This window comes from Malurus melanocephalus, unplaced genomic scaffold (genome assembly GCF_030028575.1).
Source record: "Malurus melanocephalus ecotype Western Australia unplaced genomic scaffold, MMel_1.1 scaffold_337, whole genome shotgun sequence".
NCBI lineage: Eukaryota > Metazoa > Chordata > Aves > Passeriformes > Maluridae > Malurus > Malurus melanocephalus.
Window position 1 is genome coordinate 84,556 of NW_026623569.1, and position 25,168 is coordinate 109,723.

Sequence of the window (25,168 nt, forward strand, 5' to 3'; positions counted from 1 at the left end):
TCCCCAAAGAAAACCCACCAAAGCAAAAACCCACAAATGAAATTTAGCGATCCCGTTCTGTTTGTAGGTACTTTACATGATGTGTTCAACTCTTGACTTGGCTTATTAAGAGTAACTTGTCTGAAGATTTTTCTACAGTGGTTGAAAAWTGCATATATATGCTTTTTTTCATTTACAGTTATATTTTAAGACTACCCTTTCAGTCCCTTTGCACAGAAGTTGAGTAATACCACAATCCCACTGGTGTCTCTCTATGACTTGCCCTAATTTGCAGACCTGATCTAGAAAAAAGTTGTTTCTTTAATTTGAAAAAATGCAGGCTTAAACCCTAGAATTCTGCATTGGTGAGACTCTAATGTGTGGTCCAACGATAGCAGGGAAAACACACGCTTTTGTTTGAAGTTGGATTAGTGCAGGCAAACAGGTGCTAATCAGATCACAATAAACCAGCACTGGAGGGTGTTTGGAGTTTTATGCCACTATGTTTTCAAAACATCACAGACACTTCAGTAGCTGGTTCAGTAACACTACCTAAAAGCTTAACATGTTAGAGCAATCCCGTATGTTTGAATCTTTCTTCTAATACCAGCACCAAGGGGCATATCTCTAAGATACTTTGTCAAGCTTTGGCAGGTGCTGTTAGTGCTGCTGTTGCAAACAGAAACACTTGGATGTTTGGAGGAATGTGACTGTTTTAAGTAAATCTGTGACCGAATATACTCACATAACCAGTTGGCAGAGTGAAAAACAAGATAATATTCAAAAATATAAGAAAATACCATGTGATACCCTATTTCCTAAAGTAGAMTACTTACCTAATTTTTGTTCAGTATTTGTGAATAAAAAATAGAACATTTGAGGAAAAAAATACGCCTATCAAAGGCAATGATTTTCCACTGGATTGTTTTATTTCACTTCTGTATCGTTTGAACTGCTTCTTTTGCCATAGGCCTTACAAGTGCTCATTTTTTAATCCTTGCAGTGAGTAGGTTGCAGATGACTGCCTATCCTTTTTCACRGTGGGGGGGAAAAGAACACCCCAGAACATATTCAGAAATCTCACAAATATGATTGAAAAATACTAAAATCTCCCTCATTCCTTCTCTTTTCTTCTTCTGAGAACAATTCAGGACACTTACTAACTTCCTCRGACAGCTGAAAGCTCTAGAGAGGAAAAGATAGTGAAAGCATTTTAGTATGACAAGTATTTTAATATCACAAATTTTCTAAATTTTCTCTGCTTTACCCATATGTCTGTCTAGAAGTTATTGAGTTGCTACTGTATATCAAACTGTGCTTAATATCATCCCTATACAAAATCACTCCAACACTATTTACTCTTCAGCTGCTAGCTGTGGATCATTGTACATCTCGTTAATTAATTTTTTTTCTCATAGTCGTTGTTCACTAATAAAAAGCAGAGAGAGATAAAAACGTTACTAGAATCTCATATTGTAAAAATGTACAGTTGGTGATCTTGCTTAGGATATTTAGTTCCTCTTAATATAAAAATCGAGCAATGMGTTAATGTTCGTATTTTCCTTGTATTTCATATGTATTAATTGTCTCAGATACTCAGACTGTGCAATCAGAGTAACTCACTGGGATTAATTTCATTTCTACACATGCCTTCATTCTTACAAGTTATTTCATTTCAGCCTGTATATTATAGAGGATATGGTACCAAGGCTTGCAGAGTTTATGCCTGAGATGTTTGATTTCTGTTTAAGGAAGTGGAACTGGATTCTCTTGATGTAGAAATTTTTGCATGGTTTCTCTGCCTTCTCTGTCCCAATTATTGGGATTGCAGAATCTCCTGGAAAAAGAGAGAGTCTAAAAGTAAAGTTGAYAAAGGCTAGATGGAAGAAATTGAAATAACAAGACACTCCTTGTTAATTGTAATGTATGGTATTACACACATACACAGGAACTGTTACAGATGTAACAAATAGACAAGACTTCAGATTTTTCTTTGTATTCTCACCATAAAAACTTTCAAATAGATTCCAGAAATCTTACAGTTGAAGACCCTGGATATTTTATGCTGAACATGCAAGAGCTCTCAATTACTGGGATATGGTCATGCAATTATACAGACAGAAAGCAGCATCCCCATCTGTATGCTGATAGAGCCAGCATGGCTCTATACAGGATGGATGGGTAATGCTGCATTTTCTTTTCTTGGTTTGAATTCRAGGGTCACTAGTTTGAATCATCTTGATTGCAAGGATGCCAGTTACCTTCCCCAACTCWTCCCTCTTCAACTTAACAGCAGTTTGGGTCTTATTAGCTTAGCTCTCTTAATTTATTTCCTTAAATTTAGGTACTTGCATATGAAAACCTGGAATTATGAACATGACCAGAGCAATCATAACATACCTAATGTGCAGAGGGTCTTTTAATATTTGCCTTGAAGGTTTTTTGTATTAGAGTAGGAAAATACTTGGCTGTATTATCTAGAAATCCTCCATGAAGTGTRAAGCACAAGCAAACTGATGCTGATCCACTTTCAGGTTTTGTCTTTAGTTAGAGATCAGTTCTACAGAGCAAACAAGCGCTTTCTGAAACCTGAACTGAAACTGCTTTCAGTATACTGTACTGTACAGTGTATGCTTTCACTGTTTGTAAGCATTTAAAACCCGGAAAGTATCMCTGGAACTATTAGTGAAATTCAAAAACATGCAAATAACATGTATTAGCAGTGTTTCATCATGCAGGTTCAACTAATGAAAAACACCTATCTATGGTGTCTTTCATTAAATCAGTGATATGTGTATAAAACCATATTTGGTTGGCACTTAGTTTGTGGTTCAGAGGATTATACCCCCCACTGGTGAGACTCAGGGCTGGATTATCTTTTGAAATCCTAAAAAGCTGCTGTGACTGCATAGGGTAAGATTTGTTTCTAGTAGCAGTCAGAAATCTGTAAAGGAACATAGGGAGTGCTATTACTAGATAGAATCAGGGGTCTATCTAGGCCAGGATCCTGTCTCTACAATAGCAAATGTCAGGAATTTCAGGGAAAAGTACAAAACTCCAATGTCAACAATATTTCAGTAAAGTTTCTTCTCCAGTAGCAAACAGTGACTAGTTTAGCCTTGCTTCATGAGGATTTCAGTATTTTCCCACTTTATTCTTCTAGCTACCTAGAGAAACTAGTGGATTTTTTTTGCTTAAATTTATGATTGTACACACAATTTAAAGAACAAAAACAGGCAGTATTAATTATATTTGACCTTTTTGCTTGTTTCAGTAGTTTCACACATTACTTTAGAAGATATTTTTACTTTCATTTTACTGAGTGTCTTTGGATAAAAGGATTTAAAAAATTATTATTCAATGCTCTTCCATGTTTTGCCATGTCTACAGCTTTTCCTTGAGTTCATCCATCATAGCGAACTGGAATAGCAAAATATTCTAACCCATTCCAGTATTTGTCAMGTGGAGGGAGGTAGAAAGGAATCCTCACATCCCTTGTCATTTGTGCTGGCTGTCTCTGTTCCCTCATTTTGTGACATACCCCTTTTTGGTAGCCTGAGTAATAGCAATTATTCCCTGCAGATTTTTTTTTTTTTTTTTTTTTTTTTTTAATAAGAGGCAAGGCAGTAAAAATAGTTCCATGMTTATGCCACATTTTCTTGAGGCATACTGAGGCCTGACTTCAATTTGGCCAACAAATGGTTTCAATCGAGCAGGTCTGCTGAAGACTGATGACTTTTCACTTAGTGAAATAACCTGCCCCTCATTAAAATGTAATAATTTTCTGTAAGTTTTTTTTTAACAAAAGCAATGCCTTTTCCATGTGTTATCTCAAATTACAAATATGTTGGTGCTGATAATTATTYCCATATATATATTATCATGTCCTACAAGGCCTGTAATTTCCTTTGACCTAAGCTGTAGTTTGATACATTATTTGATCAGCACTCTTAGTGAGTCATTTTATCCATATGTATTTAGTTAATTGGTTATTTTTCTCTCCACCCATGTTTATATATAATATACTCTACAAAGGAAAAGGAAATCTGACTGCTTGCAGCTGAGTCTAGTAAAAGAGCAATTAGGTTCTATCAGAGCCAGCAGCTGTCCGTAATGAATTCTGAATTAAAATTATGAGTGAAGAAAAGAATCCAGCCATCTGCAGGAAATGTGAAAATATTTTTATAACCCAATAGCTGAATTCTGGAAAGGGGTATCTCTGAGATTTCCCAGCTGTACCTACATTAAATTCYGGAATATCCATAGACACCRAGTACGCTGGAACACATTGCATCAACTTGGCTACCCAGCATGTTTGGCTAACTTCGAACAGGCTGTATTTTTATCTAAAGTAATCAGCATGAAAGTCTCTTTAAATCCTCTCCCCATGTCTCTAGAAGTGAAATGCAGCTTTAAAAATAGTCCTGTTATCTTTTCATGGAGGCTTTCCAATCAGTATTCTGCCCTGAATATTAATCTTTCTTCATTTTTCATACTTTTATAGACTTACTTCAGGGTCTCATCACTTATTATCAGATTTTGTCAGTGACTGCTGTTCCAAGTGAATCCTGCAATTGTGATGTCTATTTTTTTTTGTCACCTGAATTTTAAAAATAATTTTTAATGTCATAATACTATCCAAGTTCATTTTACAGCTACATTGAAACTTCTACACTAAAACTCTCATTATTTTCATTTTAACTTGTCCACAATTTTTACTCATAAGTTCAAAGTTCTGAAAAAAAGGAAAGAGATTAGAGCCTAACCTCTAAATCACAAGTTGTGATTAAGAAATGTGAAATGCTTAGTGGTATTAACCTTTCACAACCTGATTTTCTGTGTTACGGAGAATTCATGTTGGTATGAAGATTGCAGAGGTTTGTGATGAGTACCAGTAACTAAGCCCTTCAGYGGTCAGTGGAGTATTGCCAGAGATATTAAAAAGGGTATTTATTTTTTTCATCACTTGGTCTAAAAAAACAGGGCTAACCTTTATATGAGCTCACCAGAGAAGCCTTCGTTTTTTTCAACTCCATTTTCTACTGTGTAGCGAGCGTCTCACGACATTAATACTGTATTGTAACCATTCAGTTTAAACCAAATCCAGAGGTGGCGATACCATGTTTGTCTCATTCRCTGAATGCTTCCCCTAGACACACCCGTTTTCGATTGAAAAGAARGAAACATTCTGAGAATAATGTTTCTCACTTCTGAGCCAGGATGTTTCTGTATTGTTTTAAATCTTGTTTGTTGGGGATCCAAAATGATAGGCCTAATGCTAAAGCAKTATCAGTGTCAAGGTTCAGGACTAATTTACTGTTATTTTCAAGTTTCCRGAGTAGCAGAAAGGGAAGCAGGGGAGTGAAAAAAAGATAAAAATGAGAAAGATTTGTGGGCAGTTTCATTTAGGGCTTTGAGCTGTGGGGGCTTCAGCTTTACTGAAGAAAAACAAAGCCAGTGTGGAYTGAGGAGTCCTAGTGATATGTCTTCCTTTTACTTTAGATCTCATCACTGTTCCATCAGTCTAAAACCCAAGCAGAAATAATCCCGAGGGCAGCTGCTGTTAAGAAAAGAAACAATTGTTGGCTACAGGATAGGAATACAAACACCTCGAATAAGGGATGGGTGCAGAGGACTCGGAAACATGGAATCATCTTAGTGGCTAGCAAGTACTTTCAAGGTCTTTCAATTATGCAGTACTAGAGAACACATATCTCCCCACATTCTTTAATTTATTTTCAGATAGCATCACTTCGCCTTCTGTTACTCGCACTGATGGGCTAATAGCTCTTCCCATGAAAATATAATCAAAGCACAGACAGAAATATTCAAAAGTGCAAAACAACTTCTGAAAGCATTCCATCCTCAGAATGCAAAGCAGGTTGAACTGCAAAGAAAGCAACAAATAGCTGTAGCAGCAAGCAGCATAATTTCTGTTCATTGACTTCTGTGCTGTAATCTTCACTTTTATTTATTGACGATAGGATCGCAGTGTACTTCCTTTGCTAAATTACCCAGAAGTATCATTTTCTGTATTTACTACAGCTGTGCAGGCATAGATCTGTCTTTAATTGAAGGTAACAAGTCACAGTAAGATATGTTTTTTAAAATTACCCTTAAAATACTTTCTGCTTCTAAACTCTATCTCAGTAAATTTAAGATCATTCTTTCTTCAGTGGAATGCATAATGTCATGAAGGCTTTTTCAATGCATTGTATGGTACACTGGAACTCAGCTAATATTACAGAGAAGATATATTTAGGACAGTTACTCTTTGATACTAAATACATGTAGTATTAGAATTAGTAGTAGAATGAAGTACACTGCATATGTAAGATTGTATTTAGAGAAGTAGAAAAATAGAAAAATATCTGAAAACTGAATTAATTTTCAAATAAAAAATCAGAGTAAATACTTGTACACAGATAAAACAGTATAGAGGAGTAAAGTTTATTTTAATTTCTTTTCTTTGTATGTCTGAGTAATTGAAGAACTCAGATAACATGGTGATTAAGTAAGGTGTATATATAAAAATTCTCTATGAAAAGCAGGATTACAGCATGTATTGTTATATAGAATCAACAATCAATCCTGAAGGGAAACCATGATAGGAAGAATAAGTGTTATGAATTAAGGTCAGTGAACTTTTCAGTTGTGTATAATTTTTGCTATTCCATATCACAAGTAGGACAGTACAAGATTATTTTTCACAACGAATTCATGTTCAGGAAAGAAGCAGGTAGAATAGTTATGATAATTTGTCTTTTTTAAGAAAGAAGAAGCAAGTATCAAAATCAATGGTGTGCCTTTTCAATGGTGTAGTTCCTAAAGGTGTTAGGTACCCGGAGGCTGAAGTGTTGATTCAAAAGAAGAGTTCTAAGATCTGATTTACAAGTGGGAAATGGAATGCTTATGCCTTTTATAACTATGTAGGATCAYGAGAACAAATTTAAACAGTGCATCTCAATTTCCCTCCCAGGACATTTCTAGAATGCTATTTTTCAAAGTCCCTATTCAAATTCCAGCGAAATCTAATAAAAGGATTTCTGTAGCGGAAGCTGTGTCTGTAACGTGTTAGTTGACAACCCTTGATTGATCCTTTCCTCTCCAAATTTACTTTTGCCATACATGGTATTCTGTAACAAGGTCTTTCACAATTTAATTATGTACTAGTTTAAAAATTACTTCCTGTTTATTTTAAATTCTCATCATTTCATTTCACAATCCTAATTCTTCTGTGGCAAGTAAAGGATGAATAGTAATTTTCTTTTCATCTCCTCCATGTAACATTAATTTATGGTTGGTGAGAGGATTTGAAATGCTTTAATGGAATGTCATTGTTTGAAGGTTCTCTTAATTTTTTTTGGCTTGTTGAACATTACTAGTGCTACACTTTGAGCCTACATGGGAAACTCATCTTTTAAAATTATTTTACTAAACAATTATTCCCTATACATGGGGTTTTTTATAGAAATTGCTAGGAGTTTTGATTCTGTATGTGTTCTYATTTAAAAGTTTGTTTGTTTGTGTTCAAGATCTCGTAAGACAGCTTCTTGTCCTTGATCTCTACAGAGCTGAACKCGGGATTAGACAAAGAACAAATTTACTTCCTGAACATTATTATACTTTTGCAATTGCATATTACAAAAMAATATGGGCTTAAATCTGGGACAGTTATATTTGAAGAATTTGTGGTAATATTAGAATTCTGAGAATGTACAGACTGAAATGAAAAATCTTATTAAAGCTTCATAAAGGAGGAAAGATCTAAGGCTTGCTTTTGGTGTGTGACCCTTTTGCCCACTATCTATGAAAACTTGCTATGCTTTTGCCCACTATCTATGAAAACTAGGGAGACTTCCAGACTGAGCTTTATCTGCTTGTAATGCAATATACTCCTGTTTTCTGATTTTTTTAATTCCATGTTCTTTTTCAGACGTTTTATATGACTTCAGTGAGAGATAAGATTGCCTCCATGCATAGCATAGGGATGAAGAAAATTCAGTCAGCAAAGTCTTCCATTGGTAAAGCACTGCACCTAAGAAAGTGCTGCATACCATCCTTGTTGGCTGGTACCCAACCATAACCACAGTGAGACGAAAAGAAAGTCATTGTACACTTGCAGATAAATTCTCAAAGGTTTCCTATAAAGTGGTATATAATTCTTACAGCAGTCCAGTATCTCTTCTAAAATGAAATTTCAATTTACCTCTTTGCACAAGGTCTTGATGTTATTTTGGTCAGATGCCTTTTTTTTCAAAAGGATGTTCAGTGGTTTCATAAGGGTTTTTTTTTGCTGCTTCCTGGATAGAGGGGTGATTTTCTATTCTGTTCTAATTTCCTAAGGGGAAAAAGGGAAAATAATCTAAATATTGCTCGTCAGAACTGCTACAGAATTTCTGTGGAATTGGAATCTAATTAATCCTATGAAGTTCCTCAATAAAATCCAGACCTTTTTATATGTTTCCCATATCACAAGCAATTTCATGTACTTTCAGTTCATAAATGCAAGCTTCATTCAATCTGAAACAGTAATATTCAATAAAATTTTCCCCTGATATGACTCAAAAATGTCCTACATGATTTTTGGTCCATATTTTACTGTCTTTGCTTCCARTTAAATGATCTGTGAATGCTGGTAATTACACTGCCTTCCTTTGCCAAATCACTGAAGTATCAGTAAAGGGTCATCATTTAAACAGCTACAAATTAATCACAAAAGGCAACCTTTAACACATCCATGCAGCGATTTGAATTCAGAATGTCCCCCTTATGCCTCTTCATTTTCCTTTTTTGAATTGTAGCTATTGTAGCTGTATTGCATCACAGGACATTAAGCATGTTTCAGCTCATGGGAGTGAGTCAGTCATTCTTTTAGAAATTGAAAACAAATGTTATAATGACAATATTTGAAGCTGTAACAGTTTCCTAGTAGGCATGTCTTTTTAATAGTTATCTTCGGTTTTCAGCTTGAAAATATAACAATGTCTTTCACTACCTGAAATGAAAGAATGATTTTTTTTTTTTAAACTCTAAATTTGACAATAACACCAGAAGATGCAAACCAAAAGGTCAAGGAAGTCAATAACAGAGGTAGAAACAATTCGTGAAATTATTCTTATTAGCTGAATTACCATCGTTAGCAGACAAAAGACATAGAAATTTTTATATTTCAGTGGCTTATTAGTGAGGATTCAAATTGAATGGTTTCCCAGCAGTGTTTCATATCATATTAAGAAGACTGTGTGATAGTAGAGGAGAAAAAGAAACGGGATAAAAAAATAGGATAAGATAGTTTCTTCCTTTGTATAGTAAGCTATTGGAGTTTGAAGTTAGAAGATATTTAGAGCAGGAAGGGCATGTTTCAAAGGGGAATGAAGTTAAAATCTGAGCACTGGTTCCATTTTTATGTGGAAAGTAAAAAGAGTAGTTTGGTATCAGCTCATTTATAACAGGCAGAATTAGATTATACTCAACACCTTAAGGCTGTGAAATATCTTTCTGGATAAAATGATCCAGAGAGGAGTGTGTCAGGGGCCCAGTGAAGCCAAATGCCTCTATTAATGTAGTGTGTCAGCCCCTCCATCCTTATCATGAAATCAGTGCATAATAATGTGTTTGGATCTGCTGTCATGATCTTCATAACTTCTGCATAGAACTGTAGACTAGCAATTATCTCTTGTGCTGGAGTATGCTAATAACTATTCCTCTTTGAGCTCATGGAAAGAATTTATGTAATAATAATAAAAGACATTAAAAGAAGAACTGAGAATTGCTCATTCCATCTGAAGGTGCAAGTTTCCAATTGGCTTGGGATTTTGCAGTTGTGGTCTGCAGGTCCCAGTGAATTTTCTGATGTTTGATCTGCAAAATRGCAAATCTAGTTATAAACATGATGTTGGAACAGCAATTCACTAATACGTGATAGGAAAAAGAACCATATTCTAGATTACTGAGAAAATCTGCACTGCCAAACCTTCATATTTCTCACTTGGTCAACACTTTTTAAGCTGATAAAAACTGAATGTGAAGAGTGATCATTGAAAACTCAGTATTAACCAGTCTGACATACAAATGTGTGCTGCTTCTGTTGATTTCATTGCCATTACAAGAACAACAAAAAAAAGTTAAAAAAAAAAAACAAAAAAACCAAAGAAAGCCACAATAGTGAGACATCTTTTTGAGGTTTTCTCCTTGATTTTTACCAATGTTAACACCAGCAGGTTTTTCTGGAATGCAGAGCTTTTATTATACAAGGTAAATTAACTACTGTTGAGCTAGGATAGCCATCATTTTGTTTCTCTTTATTTTTCCTTCTCTACAACTCCCATTGATGAATGTCATTGATTGGTAAATTTTCTTAAACTCAGAATATTGATTAATTCTYGTCAGAGTAGCATCTAAGAAAATTGAGATTGATGCATTGAGTCTGTTAGCAGAAGTCCACAGTGTTTGAAGAGGATGTGCTGCTTGGAGRAGTTTATTGATGGCAAGAATACATAATTAACAATATGTAAATATGCAATCTTAGAAGGAAGACTTTCCTCATGTGAGATAAAATGTCTTTCTGTTCTGTACTTCTTTCTGATTTGGTTATAAGTAAATTCAGTTTGCTAGTAATCAGCAAAGATTCTTAAAGTGTTCTGCAAGGAATAAATGTTTAATCTTCCTTATCAATTTCAGGATGGACTTAAGATATTTAGTATCTCAAGAAAAATATAGAAGCTGTGAGAAGTTTTGACTTTTATATAATTGTCTTCTAGAAGCTGGTTTATAAATCTTTTTGTTTCTTTCTATTTATGTCCAAAAAATTGCAGTTGGTGAGGTTCTTAAATATTCTCAATGTAGCTAATCTCAGCATCTTGAGGATTTATAAACTATTGTATGCTGTACTATGCACTTCATTTAATGTCACTAGCTGAAAAGAGTTAAGCATTTAGAAGGCCTGCAACAGTAATTCATTGTTACAGACATGATGTGATCCTGGGCAGAAAAACTGTGTGCAAAACCCATTACATTTTACATTTTTGCTTTGTTTAGCATGCAAATAGTTGAAACAAAACTTCTTGAAGCTGCAGAAAGATAGTCTGATTTGAATCAGTACCGTTGGCACCCAGACAGTCGGATTTCCCCAGCCTACAGCTGGGGATGGGTCTGCATTGCGAAAGATAACAGTATGTCCTAGCTAAGGGAAAGAGCAGAGCACAGAGCTGTGTTAACAGAAGCCCCATCAGCAGAGTTGGGAGAGGGGTGGAAAGCTGACCACCAAAGCATGATAGAGATCCATTTTCTGGAAGAGTTTTTCTTGCAAATTGTAAACGGAATGGCAACAACAGCATGTGTAATGACTTAGAAATCAAGCTTGAATTCTTAAAAGATTCATCATCTCCAGTAATTTCCATTTTAAAGACATATATTTTGAGAATATTTTGCAAGGTGTTTTATTTCTGTTATGGTCAAACTTGAAACTGCAAGATACAAAGATCTCATATAAAAGCATTCTGTGTTCTCAATTGCTTGTAWTGGATGTTTTAAGGAGTTTACTTATTTCAGAGCACCACCACTTTCATAAAAGCTGATGTTCATATTCAGAAACATGTGCTGTTCAAATCAGCATTAGAAAAAACTTGAATGACGTGAAAGTAAGCACAGTGAATGAAACAGTCCATGTTTTCTCTCCCRTGTTCATTTCTTTTAGTGCTGGAGTCGGCAGGACTGGCTGTTTYATTGTGATAGATGCCATGTTAGAGAGAATAAAGCATGAAAAGACTGTAGATATTTATGGCCACGTAACTCTAATGAGAGCACAGAGGAATTACATGGTTCAAACTGAGGACCAATACATCTTTATCCATGATGCACTGCTGGAAGCAGTGACATGTGGAAATACTGAAGTGCCAGCCAGAAACCTGTATGCATATATCCAGAAGCTGACACAGATAGAAACAGGCGAGAATGTCACAGGAATGGAACTGGAATTTAAGGTACTGAGATTTTATGTTGTGGGTAACCAAAACCAAATAATATAAGACTAAAGCTGCTCTGTTCTCCACCTATTGTTTCCAGTAATCAAAAGATAAAAGACACCATTAGAGTAAAATTTTAAATTAGGAAGATGGTTCTTTCTAAAAAGTACTATTCTCAGTGGGTGTCTGGACAAGAACCATTCAGTGAGGGTGATTTAACCCTGCTGTTCCTTTATTGCTRTTATTATAGTTTGAAATATGTGTTTGTGTAGTGGTTTAATACTGGAATTTGTCCAAATGCACTAATGGAGYAGACATTGTGCTTGGGTGAGGTGTTAGAAGCAGCTTTACAAATATTTGGACAGTGCAACAGAATATGGAAAAATAAGCGTCTGAAATTGAAATTATTCATGAATGGATATTGAGCAGAGATTATAAAATCTGATAGTGTCACTTACTTTTGTTACACCTGGCCTTAATTCTTTGCATTTGTTTTCAACAGCGTCTTGCTAGCTCTAAGGCTCACACTTCAAGATTCATCAGTGCCAATCTTCCATGTAATAAATTCAAAAATCGCCTTGTCAATATTATGCCATATGAGTCCACAAGRGTATGCTTGCAGCCTATCCGAGGAGTAGAAGGCTCTGATTATATTAATGCCAGTTTCATTGATGGATACAGGTACAAATAGTGATGTGCTCTTATCTATACTGTTTTAAAAGTCTACAAAATTGTTTCTGTAATTTCTTCAAATATAACAAAAGTTAGTATTGAAATCTAGTATTTGTTATCATCATGCCATGTTTGATTGGGTATTTTTTTTAATTTATAACCACTGAGAGCTCTCAGTATGCTTTACATGCTGAAAGTTTAGATTTTAAGCACATTCATAATTTTGACTCCTAATTTTTTTCAGTTATTCTGTTTAAAAGGATATATAGAAATAAGATACAGGAGATATACTGTATGTCAAAGTGTTCACCTRTGATCTTGGAACACTGACTAAGGCTTGATCTAACCACCAAGAGCATTTTATATGTAAACAGATGTGCAGCCCACCAGCATCTGTGTGAGAACATGGTGCTATAATGTGCCCTCAGCTGACTTAAGCAGCTGGTTAAAAAAGGCATGAAAGGGAAATGGTTTTCCTAAGTCAGTTTAGATGTGCCTGAGTATCCATATCCACAAATACAATTTTCTGAACCTCAGTTCATAATTGAAAATAAACTTCATCCCCACTATCACCAACAAAGGTGTTTCTATTGCTTGAAGAAGCAAGAACATAAACTGGTCATCATCTTACAAACCTGCTGATCCAATCTTTTAACAGTTCAGTGGTAGCTTCCACTAGCAGAATATTAGGGCCTRGAAATGTACACTCCATTCCCAAATTTTCTTCCTGCCTTAGTTTTGCTGGAGGCATCAGACTGTTGAAGAGAAGTTAATAAAGAAACTGCTTGATGCTATAATTCCTAAACTTAATAGATTGTTAGACAGTTATTTCTATAAAATGAACCAGCACAACTAAGTGTTTCTTAAGTGCTTTTTACAGCACACAAAATTGAGCAATTAGAGTTGCATTAAAATTTAAATAATAATGATAAAGTCATACATCATAATATTAACAGAGTAATTTTCCTCTCAAAGTTCTAAAAATAAAAAGCCATAGTTTGATTAAACAATCATAATAAGGTTTTGATGTGCTCATTACTAATAGTATATCTATTTTCCCACTAGATAATATTTACATATAAACAGAGAACATGAGTATAAATTCACTTTTTGGATTAAAATATTGTTSCTAATTTACTCTTTTTCTTTTTTGCATAGACAACAAAAAGCTTACATAGCTACACAGGGTCCTTTAGCAGAAACAACCGAAGACTTTTGGAGAATGCTCTGGGAGCATAATTCTACAATTGTGGTCATGCTCACTAAACTACGAGAAATGGGCAGAGTAAGTACTGTTTTAATATTCCTTTACTAAAAAKTTGGTTGCTGTAGTAACCAGTAGTAAGTAATTCTTTTTATTAAAATATTTCATTGTTAGGAATATCTAATGATGAGAATTTTGGTTGCTTCTCCTGTTGRTATAGGAGTGGCCTTTCTGGTCACTAGGTATAAATTTTTCTAATCTGTTGATGTGTTGCAATAGCTAAACAAAACAGTGCATTTTTTTGTGGGACACATTTGTTGTGAAACTCAGCAAGTGGGTTTTCATGCTGATATTCCAAAATATGCAGAGAGAGCATTRCTCTCTATTGAAAGAGAAAGATCTCTTATTTGGAAACTTCACTTTTGCAGCATCTCCTCRTAAAAATGTTAAAACAAAGTGTTGTATTTTTGAGATCTGAATGTTTTCTTTGGGGTCTGTGCTGCACATTAAATGTTTCAGCCCCTAAAGTCATTTCATTGATGCTTTGTCTACTGGAAAGAGCAAAGCAGTCTCCTATCCGGACAGGATTGCATCAAGAGAAAGCTGGTATGTCACAAGTGAAGTCTGAGTGAGGCCATGTACCTGGGAGGATAGGGATTATTCAGGCCATGGCTAGTGGATGCAGAGGTAGAGCCTTGACTGAGGCTGGGGGGACTTGCTCCAACAGGCAAAAAGGAAGAAAACTGAAGGTGGTCTCAAGACTTAAATTGAGACAAAAAATTCTGTATTGAAAATTAGTCTAGGGACAGTTCATGTTACTGATAGATAATAAAACTGAGCAGAAATATAAGCAAGTTCTGATATTCTGTGACCAGAGAGAAACCCTTTGCAATGCAGCATTAAAGATAATTTTTGCTCTGCGAATTTAATGTTGGCACCAAGCAGCTTCTGTTTCTGTCACTAATGGCACTTTCCATGAATATTACACTTGGCTGAGTAAAAAAAKGGTTTATTCCATTTTATGGTAGTGCTCTCAAGTAATAGTAAACATATTTTACTTTGTTTTTTTTGTAGGAAAAATGCCACCAGTACTGGCCTGCAGAGCGCTCAGCCAGATATCAGTATTTTGTGGTAGATCCAATGGCAGAGTACAACATGCCACAATATATTCTGAGGGAATTCAAGGTTACAGATGCAAGGGTAAGTCAACATATCATTACACTTGTTCCCATAAGTATAAAAAAATGCCTATTCCTTTTTTTTCTGTCTTTGGGGCTTTAAAATTTTTATTAAGAAAACCCTAGAGATGTTCTTTCTACAAGCAGTTATAAAAAAAAAAACACATGAAGTTATTTTTAAATTAATGAGATCTTTCTGTAGGAACAATTGACTTCATTCAGATGTAGCATCTGGGCAGCACAATTTTGTAGTTCAGAATTATTTGTGCCAAAATACATTAGATGATTTGAGGACCATTTTCCTCTTTTTCCTCATTTTCCCCTTGATCATTTTTGGGTAAAATTTTTGCCACTTACAGTGTTGTTTTGTTGTTTTGCACCACCCCTGAGGCTGAGTGACTACGAAGGTTAATACACTGAAATTTTAAAACTGCAGAGCAAATGACATTCATAAGAAGAGCTGGACAAGCTTTGCACATTATAATTTGATTTTTCATATAGCATATTTTCAGCTCTCTAGTATATCTGCAGAGTAGATACATGCAGCTGTGACCTTAGCATCCTCATTTTCATACTGCATTTCTTATCTGAATTCCTGAGTCCAAAACTGAGCACTCATAGGAGATTAAACATACATAAACTTTTAATACATATTTGGCATTTCTTAGTCTTGATTTCTAGTACTTCAGTCTGCATGGCAGGGAAACATACTGTCAGCCTCTGTTTCTGCAGGAAAGGTGAAACATTATTTGTTCAAGCAAAATAGCAGGATGTACTATCCAGAATAACGTGAGTGGCTATTCTGAGTTGCCTGTCAGYCTCCAAAATATTAGATTTCTTTATAGTTAGCTAGACGCTTTAACATAAACTTCAAGTAAAATCAGATATGCTGTCAAGTCAGCATACCTACCTTTTCGTTTGGCAAATGAGATTTAGGTGTAGTTTTTTGCACAGAAACTGTAGATACWTTGTATGTGAATTTCCTTCTATTTRAATTCTAGTAAGGATTATATTTCTCATAGCTTCTCTGACCTATTTGTGCTTAATAGAAGTGGAGAACAGGTTCCTAGCATCAATCTTTAAGGACACTTGTAAGCAGAGATAGTCAAAGCCAATTTCACTATAAATATGCTGATAGTTTTCACTGATTGTCTATTAAAAATCTATCTCAAGCTGGCAGAGTTATTATGTGACATAGTTCACAAAGCTCTGGTCATAAAATAACAGTTATAACAAAAAGCCACAGGTGTCACTAAGTGCCTCCAAACAGTTTATATTTTAAAAAACTCTTTCAAGAGTTTATATTGAAGTATATTTATCTATGTAAATAAACTATATTTATAGGTTTTTTATATTTTTCTAAGAAAATCTGGTTACCTACAGCTATCAAACCGCAGTAAAAAAAGGGTCAAATAATAAAATAAATCAATTTGCCAGAACTAATTGTATTTGACATGATATTGATAAATCCCTTTTAAAAAGCATCAAGCATATTGACAGTCCTGTTGAGGCATTTTAGTATCACATATTGTTGCTTCCCAAAGTTTAAAAATCTATCTTGATGGCTCAAATTTTGCTAAACTCATCAATGAGCTGACAGCACCATCTTAAATTTTCTTATTATGCCGGGAAACTAATGTTCCTTCCGAATTTACTGGAAGAAGTGTGAAATACTTACCAAAATGTACACAATAGTTTCCTTCTAGTTAGGCTTTTGTGGCTGTCACACCCGGTAACTGAGATCATTTGACTAAATTGTTGCATTCAAGAAGAGTAAATGCTGGAGTGATTTCAAACATCCTCTCTCCCTCTCATGTCCAAATCATCCACACTGTTACAATAACATCCAYGCTCTGGTAGGGCCAAGATACAGGTTATTCTACAGGGACAAAAAAATGAGGCACAATACCTTGGTAGGTGCCAGCAGCAAGAGTGGAGCTCTCTGTTATTTCAGAAACTGAAGTGTGAATTGTTGTACGGTGACATTGACCTCTGTAACTGTTTCAAGCTACTCCTTCTGACTGCTTTGTACTCACTTTCTCCGTAAACTCGAGAGGTCAATGCATTGGGCCAGTTGTACTTAAGGCTAAACCATTAGTGATGGCTGTAAGAGAGTATTGTAAATTCTGCAGCCTAATCAAAAGACAGTGGAATATCCCCTGTGAGGAGGAAGAAGATATTTGAACGGTCAGCCAAAGAATAAGATGATACAGTAAAAGCCCTCTGTGCCACATAGGGATCTGAAAGTACTTATTTTGATAACTAACTGAACAAACTGTCACGGTATTTGAAAGTAAAGATTTTAATAAAATTTGGCATTTGTATTTGGACTGCTTTTGGSAAGAATCTTATTAAAAGAAACCAGCACTGTTTGTAATGTCAGTAGCAGAGGGAACTGTAAGAAATTGCAGATCAGTTCCCAATATGCTTTAATGCTAGTCTAGCATAGACTAAGTAACTTTACTTCTCTGCTCATTAAATAACATTAAGTACCAGAGATTATTGCCATTTCACAGACTTGCACTGGAATACTGACTTACTGAAATCATGAAACATACTAATATTGTTGATTTAGACACATCAAAAAAGAAATATTTGCTATTAGATCTATTTATCACAGAGAAATGTGTGATCTTTCCAGTGACAGACTGGACTTCAGTAAATTAGTGTCTTTCTTACTTTTCCTACCTGGAAAAAGTTGCTGTTATTTTAGTGGAAGTCCTGTCAGGGGCAGATATTACTGAAGAGTTTCTATCTCCTTAACAACATGTTGCAAGTTAGTCAAATTTCAGATTTTCTTTCTTTACTTTCGAAGAATGGAAGGCTATTTTGAAGGGAATCAACCTCTGCTTATGTCTTCTTGATGAGTTTATGCCATAAGCCTAAGGCTGTCTGAAGGATGCAAGATCATTATGTCTTCTTGGGGGAAAATGGGATTACAGAGACCATCCGTGATGTTTGTCTTAACAAAATACCATTTTGGAAAGAAATATTTAGTTCTTTGTGTTGATGCCCACAAGAAATCAATTTGAATATTTTCAAATGTTATCTATTTGTTTAAGTGGTGAAAAGCATTTCACAGATACAGACGACTGAATGGTTGTCACAGTGGCTTGGTGGAAGTGGATAGTGTGTGTGTCCTCTCACGGACAATTGGCTGGCACACACACATACCTTTTGTTTCCCTTACTCATCTGAGATACAGGAGGCAAAACCCCACAAAACCAGAGGAAATAGAAAGCAAAGTATTGGGGTTTCCTTCACTTATGTTTAAAATCAATTCTATTCAAAGGTCTGTAACAGGTAAGTGCTTTTGGTAGAAGGAAAAAGAGTGAAAGACTGTTCTTGCCTCCAGCATAACTTGCTGCTTTTTGAGGGGAATCTCCAGTAATAATTTCAATTTTTCMTGAGCTTCACTTAGAAGAAATTTCAATTTTTCATGAGTTTCACTTAATAGAAGACCATTTTGAAGGCATGGCAGGGCGGGTGCTGAGAAAACATGATGTCTAGAGGCAGCAGTTAGCATCAGTAGCTTATATTGCCATGATTTTGAATATTTCAGCTGTGCAGATTGACAGTGTCAAAATCATCAAGCACTATGTTTGAAAATGCAAAAGAAATTTACTTTATCCATTTGTCTTACATTTTTCTATATCTTGAATTTTTACATGCTAGAGAGACACACAGCAGAAGTTGGCATTTAGTTATTCCAGTGGTTCAATTATAAAAGTAATTATGATTCAGGATTCTGCACTTTAAAGTATTGTTGTTAGTATCCCTAACTATTGAATTGAAGGAATTGAAGAGATTCAAATGGATTGTTTTGAGAAAGGAAGCCCTTCCTCTCAATTTTAACTAACTCCAAGCTGTTAGTGAATTAAATGAACCATTATTGAAGGGAAATTTGTGGTTTATTAAACAACTGCTTGTTGATCCATCTTCTTCCAGGAAAAACATTCACCTTATAGAAAGCAGCTTACTATTAAAGATATCATCTGCAAGGAGGGCAACAACTAAACAATTCTTATCACAAAAGATATTCCTGGCATGAAGTAGATGAGCATATCTCAGAAATGGAATGTCAGATTAGATGACCTTATTCTACCTGATCTGTATGTTTCCAGTCCACAGGATTCAAAGCATACCAAAAAAGTCATATAACCTGGTGGGGTTGTTATGCCTTTAGTCTCAGACACACTTCTTGCACCATCAGAATRCCAGACAGCTCCTGTCCTCTGCAGTGTGGAAGAGAATCCAGGCAATGCCATTAATGAAGCTACACTTCAGGCCAATACAAAAGCTTCAGCCAGTACTGCAGTTGAGAGTTTTYGTAAATGTCATCTTTACATTTCACAACATCCTTACTTTGTGATTGTCTTTATGATTATTGGCTGACTAACTTCAAGCCAGAGCAACACATTTTTGTGATACATTATTTGTGTCTTTTATTAAAGGATGGTCAGTCCCGAACAGTGAGGCAATTCCAGTTCACTGATTGGCCAGAGCAAGGAGTGCCAAAGTCTGGAGAAGGATTTATTGACTTCATAGGCCAAGTGCATAAAACAAAAGAGCAATTTGGTCAGGATGGACCAATTTCTGTTCATTGCAGGTAAGTAAGCAAATTATATGCAAATTTTGSTTTTTTCTAAAGCTCATTGCTTTAGAAAATGATTGTGGCAAAGGTGTATATTTAAACAAAATTTCAGAGGTGAACTAACAGAAAGTATAATCAAATAGGAAATCTAAAATTGAACACAATGAACTGCTGTATGAAATGGAAACTGTTCTATGATATTCCATTTACACAAAAAAGGTTCTTCAGAAATATGTGGGAACACATGATTTTTTCTTCACTTGGAAATGTCTCTAATGCAGCGTAAACGCAATCTGGTCACTGCTGCACACAGAAGGCATAGGAAGAGCCCTTATCACAGGCTGCTGTATCTGATATTTTTTCCACTAAAAATTAAATGTGAGGCTGTTACTTTGGTGGGAATTATTAGCTGCAAATAAGCTAGTTATATCTCAGCGGCACATTAGTAGTAACCGAGATGAGAGAAAAGAAAAAGGTAGCTATCGCAAGAAAGGGAATCTTTAGAAATTTTGTCAGCCAAAAAATCATTGAGGTTTGGGTTGATGAGTTCCAGCTTCAGAACTTAGTGCTTCTTTTTTGATGTGGTGACTTCCCTCAATTCCTTTGCAATTGAGATGCAGATGAAAACAGCTTGTAGGGTGGGTAGAAATAATCCAGCATGGGCTTTTTAATATTCTTGTATTTTTAATTTATTTTCTCTACAGTATTCTAGAGTCTATAGCAGATGGCCAAAAATAATATCTTTATCTTTTATCTCTTATTTAATAAATTGTTTTCTATAAATTCCATTAGGATTTTAGATACTCATTTTTGTAATATGATTTTTTTTTGTAGATTAGATATTATTTATATAACAGAAATGCAAAATACTGACACAAGTTGCAGGTCCTTACTGCAAGCTACGTAGTGCCCCAATACTAGCAGGGAGACAAAATGAAGTTTACAAGAGCCTGGTAAACAGAGGGACAGAGATTCTCATCTTTCCAAAGTCAGGAGTAAACAGAAATTGAGTTCTTTATGATCCCCTAATCTGAAAGACTGACAAAATAAATGTATCAGAATACTTGAATCCTGCTTTTTTGTGTGTCTAAAATTTTTAATGGCCTGCAGAGCACTGGTTGGGATTCATTTGGCAAGAGAAAATGAAGGACAATCCTAGTAAGAATAATCCTTATTCTTCAACATTAATGGGTTTTGAAAGGACAGGAGTAATAAGCAATGTTTGTGTTTTTATGCAGATAAGAGCACAAAGTGATTTTTTTCTTCTAAGTTCTTTATCCATTTGTGACTGCAGTGAATACTGTTTACGGTACATTATAGACCCTCCCAAACTTATGTGATCATTCATGGTAAAATTATGGGGATTTCTACCATGAACTTTGCTAGAAACAAAGGCAAATCCTGTGTACTTAATCATGACTTGGTTTTTAAATGTCTTTATCACTCTTGTAATGACAATTTAAAGGCTGATAATGCTAATCATCATTGTCAGTGTTAGTCAACTTACATGAATAGGAAGTGTCCCTAGCATATTAGTAAGTTTATTTGTTTCTTTCAGGAAGCACAAGTTCCTGGATACCTGCACTTTCCTAGTCTGTGTGAAATTACTGAAATAATACCTCCAGTTTGTACCACGTTGAGTTTTAAAGTGAATTAAAACTCCCCTAGTGCCACTTCCTTTGCATTTCCTTCACATTCTATGCAATTTTCACGAGCTTGCTTTCTGTTACACGATAAACCCCCACCACACACAATTTTAAATTTTCTCTTTCCCTAGCATTTTTAAAAATAGATCAGTGTGTTGAATTTAAAAATTTCTAACCCCATGAGGCAAATACTTAATAATATTTAAGAAAGCAAAAGATTGCTCACTTTGAAGCAAAATTTTCACTTCAACCAGCATTAGATATTTATAGTCTTGTTATTGCAGCCTTTAGCTCAAGAGTGTGGAAGACCTTTCCCAGCATGCATTCAAAATGTATTGGGAGTAATGCACTCTTCTCTTTATAACAAATCAATATTTCCTCATGGTTCATTAAAGCATCCTAATTTTAGTTTCTAACTGTTTAAATTTCTGTGAATCATAATGCATCATGAAGGAGTGCCTTCACTCTCTACAAATCCTAAACATTTTTGGATAGGAATTGCTACAGTATTAAAATATGCTTGCCACAGTAAGGGCAACAGGATCAATTTCCTACAGACTTTTTTCATGACATTTCACTTAATGACTACCTAGGATTTGTAAGCATTGAGATCTTTCCATATTAGTCTCTCTTCCTCCCTAAGTAGTGTCTCCAGATACCTGCTGATTTCTTAAATACACAAGACAACAAATAAATTCCTTCATTTTGATGAATTGGGGAGTTCTGAGTAATATTTTTAAAATAGCAAAATAACAAAGATTTGTCTAATGTATGAGGCCAGAAATCCCCTCACGTATTTAGAACTTAAAAAAAAAAAAAATCTTTAAATAGCTGCTCAGCAACGAGGAGAGTGTAAAATGATAAACTGCCTTCATTCTGCTGTCATTTTCTGGCTTAGATCACACTGTCATCAGCTTTGTAAAGTCCAAGCAGGTTCCAGGATTTTTCAGGATATTTCTTAATTGCTAGCTGTCTAATTTACCTCATCAGGTGCCTTACACTACAATTGCTTTAGATGTCCAGGGCGTCTGTGTATCCCATATAGGTAAGCCATCAGTGACAGCATGATATTTTGTCAAGTGATGTGCCAGTTGTCCTTTTGCTTCAGCAATCTGAAGGCACCCAGCCCATGCAAAATTGATAAATCAAATTGCATATGTTTAATAGCCCTAGAAGTGCACTGACCTAGACCAAACACTGCAATAACATCACACAATTTGGACATTCAATTTCCACACCAGTTTTGTGAATTTGCTGCATCTCTGTCATAGTTCATATGAACATTCACAGTTCTTCAGGTTTTCCCTGTTGTTCATCTCTTCTATTCACCTGTCTGGTGGATAGGCCTCAGCTTCCCAAGGTTATCTGGCTGGAAGAAACCTTGTGAAATTATTAGCATCAACACTGAGAAGACAAGGTGCTTAATTTCCACCCACAGATGTTCAGACTTAGGAAATCTTTTTCTCCTGTGCAATTACCTGTCTTTTTTTCTAAGGGTAATCCTCATTAATAAGTGATTGTTTAATTTTGAAAACTGACAACTATTGGGATTGCTATCAGTTCTTGAGGGTCAAAGCTAATAGCAGAAACCCAGGACAGAACAGACAGAAAAAAAGTCATATACGCAAAAGAAGTATTTAAAACTAGCATAGACAAACATTATAAATGCATATCAGCATTGGAAAGCAAAGATTGAGGCTGCCAGACTTGAATAAGACTGTGTKGATATCTTTTTGTGTCCATTATTTGAATTGGAGCATGTATGAATGAGTTCAATATTAAATAAACATCCATACTTCTAACTCAAAGTGGAAGGTAAAATAACACACTAAAGATGTACAAAAGAGGGCATATATATGACAAACTAAACTAAAGCAAGCAGTAAAATGCATTTTAGCTTCATTTTCTCTTGTCATTTCCAATGTATGTTATTGGCAACAAATGTTAACATTTGCTTTCACCATGCACTGATTACTGTATATCTGGATGAACAAACCAAGTCACTTTGCAAGGAAGACTGGAGAGTTAAGATCTTCTTAATGGCATATAAAGTTTCCTTGAGTTCAGTTATTCTTTTGATTCCAGTGTGATAATTTGCCAGGGAATTTTGCTTAKTGAGCCTTTCCCCATAGAGAAATTCATACACATGCGGTGTGTTGTAACCACAGATAATTTGTCAGCCAATTCTTTCAGCATTGACTATCAATTAACATTTGTATTTTTCCTTTTATTTTCTCTTCATTCTCTTCAATAGTGCGGGTGTTGGAAGGACTGGAGTATTCATAACCCTGAGCATTGTGTTAGAAAGAATGAGATATGAAGGTGTTGTGGACATCTTCCAGACTGTCAAAATGTTAAGGACACAGCGGCCAGCCATGGTACAGACGGAGGTGAGTGAAACAGTATCAGTATGCAATAGTGATGGAAAAGAAGCAGTATCYACACCACCAAAAAAATGCACAGATAGAGACTGTATAAAATGTGCTTACTTTTATATCTGAAGTCATATTCTGGTCCTGTGACTACAGGGTAAAATCTACCATTAAGGTACTGCAACGACTGTTGCCTGTTACTGCTGTACTTACAGCAGGATGGGGAAGAAATAAATCATCTCAATAGTGGATCCTAAATTATGGTAGTTGAGAAAATCCATTTGTGAAGCATCATCCATTTTTATTTGATCCTTGTTTCCTGGCAGAAATGTGTGGTAATAAAGAAGCAGTCAAATTGTTTCTGTAGGTTGATGGACTGATTTTTTTGGTTTTTGTTCTGGGAGCAAGGTCTTGATAATCAAGACTTCAGACTGACAGTGTACTATTTTCATGTTTTCTTTGACTTTGTGTCACCAAGCAAGTGGCTCTTTGGCCTGAAAATCATAATGGTAAATTCAGCACTCAGGATAACTGTAGTGTTAATAATTTCCATGCTAGCAAGTGTGGCATGGAGAAATAAAGAAAGGGATAAATTGTATAAACAGGTTACCTGGGCCTCTATGCTTGGAATTTTGTCACATCATAAAGAATATGCTTAAACATTATCAATTAATGTTGTGCTTAGTTTTTACTTTCATTTCTGAGAAGACCTGAACTAAGCCAACCTATTAGGAGAACCAAGAAAAATGGCAAGAGAAGGGAAACATTTTAGGTCACACATTTATTTAGTATAATTTGATTGACAGTGCCCTTTAAATTACAGTCTGTGAAATTTAAAATGGTTCCCCAGAGTTTGCCATTTTCCACAAGAAAATTAAACTTGTTCAATATAAGCTGGGTAGTCTTACTTTTAAGAAGACAACTTCATAAAAACTTATATGAAAAATACAGATACTTATTTTTAATCTTGTCAGTTAGCCAAGTAAATCACTGTGACCAAACTGAAGAGTTAATTCCATTTCTTTTCCATTACCATCATTCTTCTGGATAAGCAAAATGAAAAATGACTGCTTTCTGTCATTTAGGCTCCACGAAATAACTACAGTATACAGAAAAGCTATGCTTCCTTGAGCCTACCTGACAAATACAGAGCTAAATTCTGCAATATATGCTCCCTCCCTCCCCTTGCTTTGACTTATTTCTGTATGCTACCCTTCATCCCCATTGCTGAAAGCAGTAGTGTTGTGTACGTATTTCTTTCAGGATTCTGTGGAAAACAAGTCTTTTATTCAGTGGTATGAACTGTCAGGAAAACTAATCCTTATTAAACAAAACACCACTCCTTAGACTGCACATAGACTTAAAACTTAGGCATATGTGTATTGTATTCTGCCACTATTCTAACTATTCCAACTAATAAAAAAAAAATTAGTGATGACACAACCTCAGCGAAGCAAATATCTGGTTAGTTTCCTGCCTCCAGAATAATTTTTATTATGATTTTAACAAGCTCAACCTGTGCAGATTTACCACATAGCACTATCAGATAAATAAAGA

General features: G+C 35.2%; 1 protein-coding gene across 1 annotated transcript in view; it reads left to right on the forward strand.

The window, feature by feature from the left end:
* LOC130580469 (receptor-type tyrosine-protein phosphatase delta) overlaps positions 1 to 25,168 on the forward strand; it is a 115,367-nt gene that overhangs the window by 84,177 nt on the left and 6,022 nt on the right. Inside the window, exons 15-20 of the mRNA XM_057377989.1 lie at positions 11,678 to 11,963; positions 12,448 to 12,626; positions 13,776 to 13,902; positions 14,896 to 15,021; positions 19,454 to 19,608; positions 23,494 to 23,629. Of these exons, the coding sequence (XP_057233972.1) occupies positions 11,678 to 11,963; positions 12,448 to 12,626; positions 13,776 to 13,902; positions 14,896 to 15,021; positions 19,454 to 19,608; positions 23,494 to 23,629 (1,009 nt within the window). The remainder of the gene's footprint in view (positions 1 to 11,677; positions 11,964 to 12,447; positions 12,627 to 13,775; positions 13,903 to 14,895; positions 15,022 to 19,453; positions 19,609 to 23,493; positions 23,630 to 25,168) is intronic.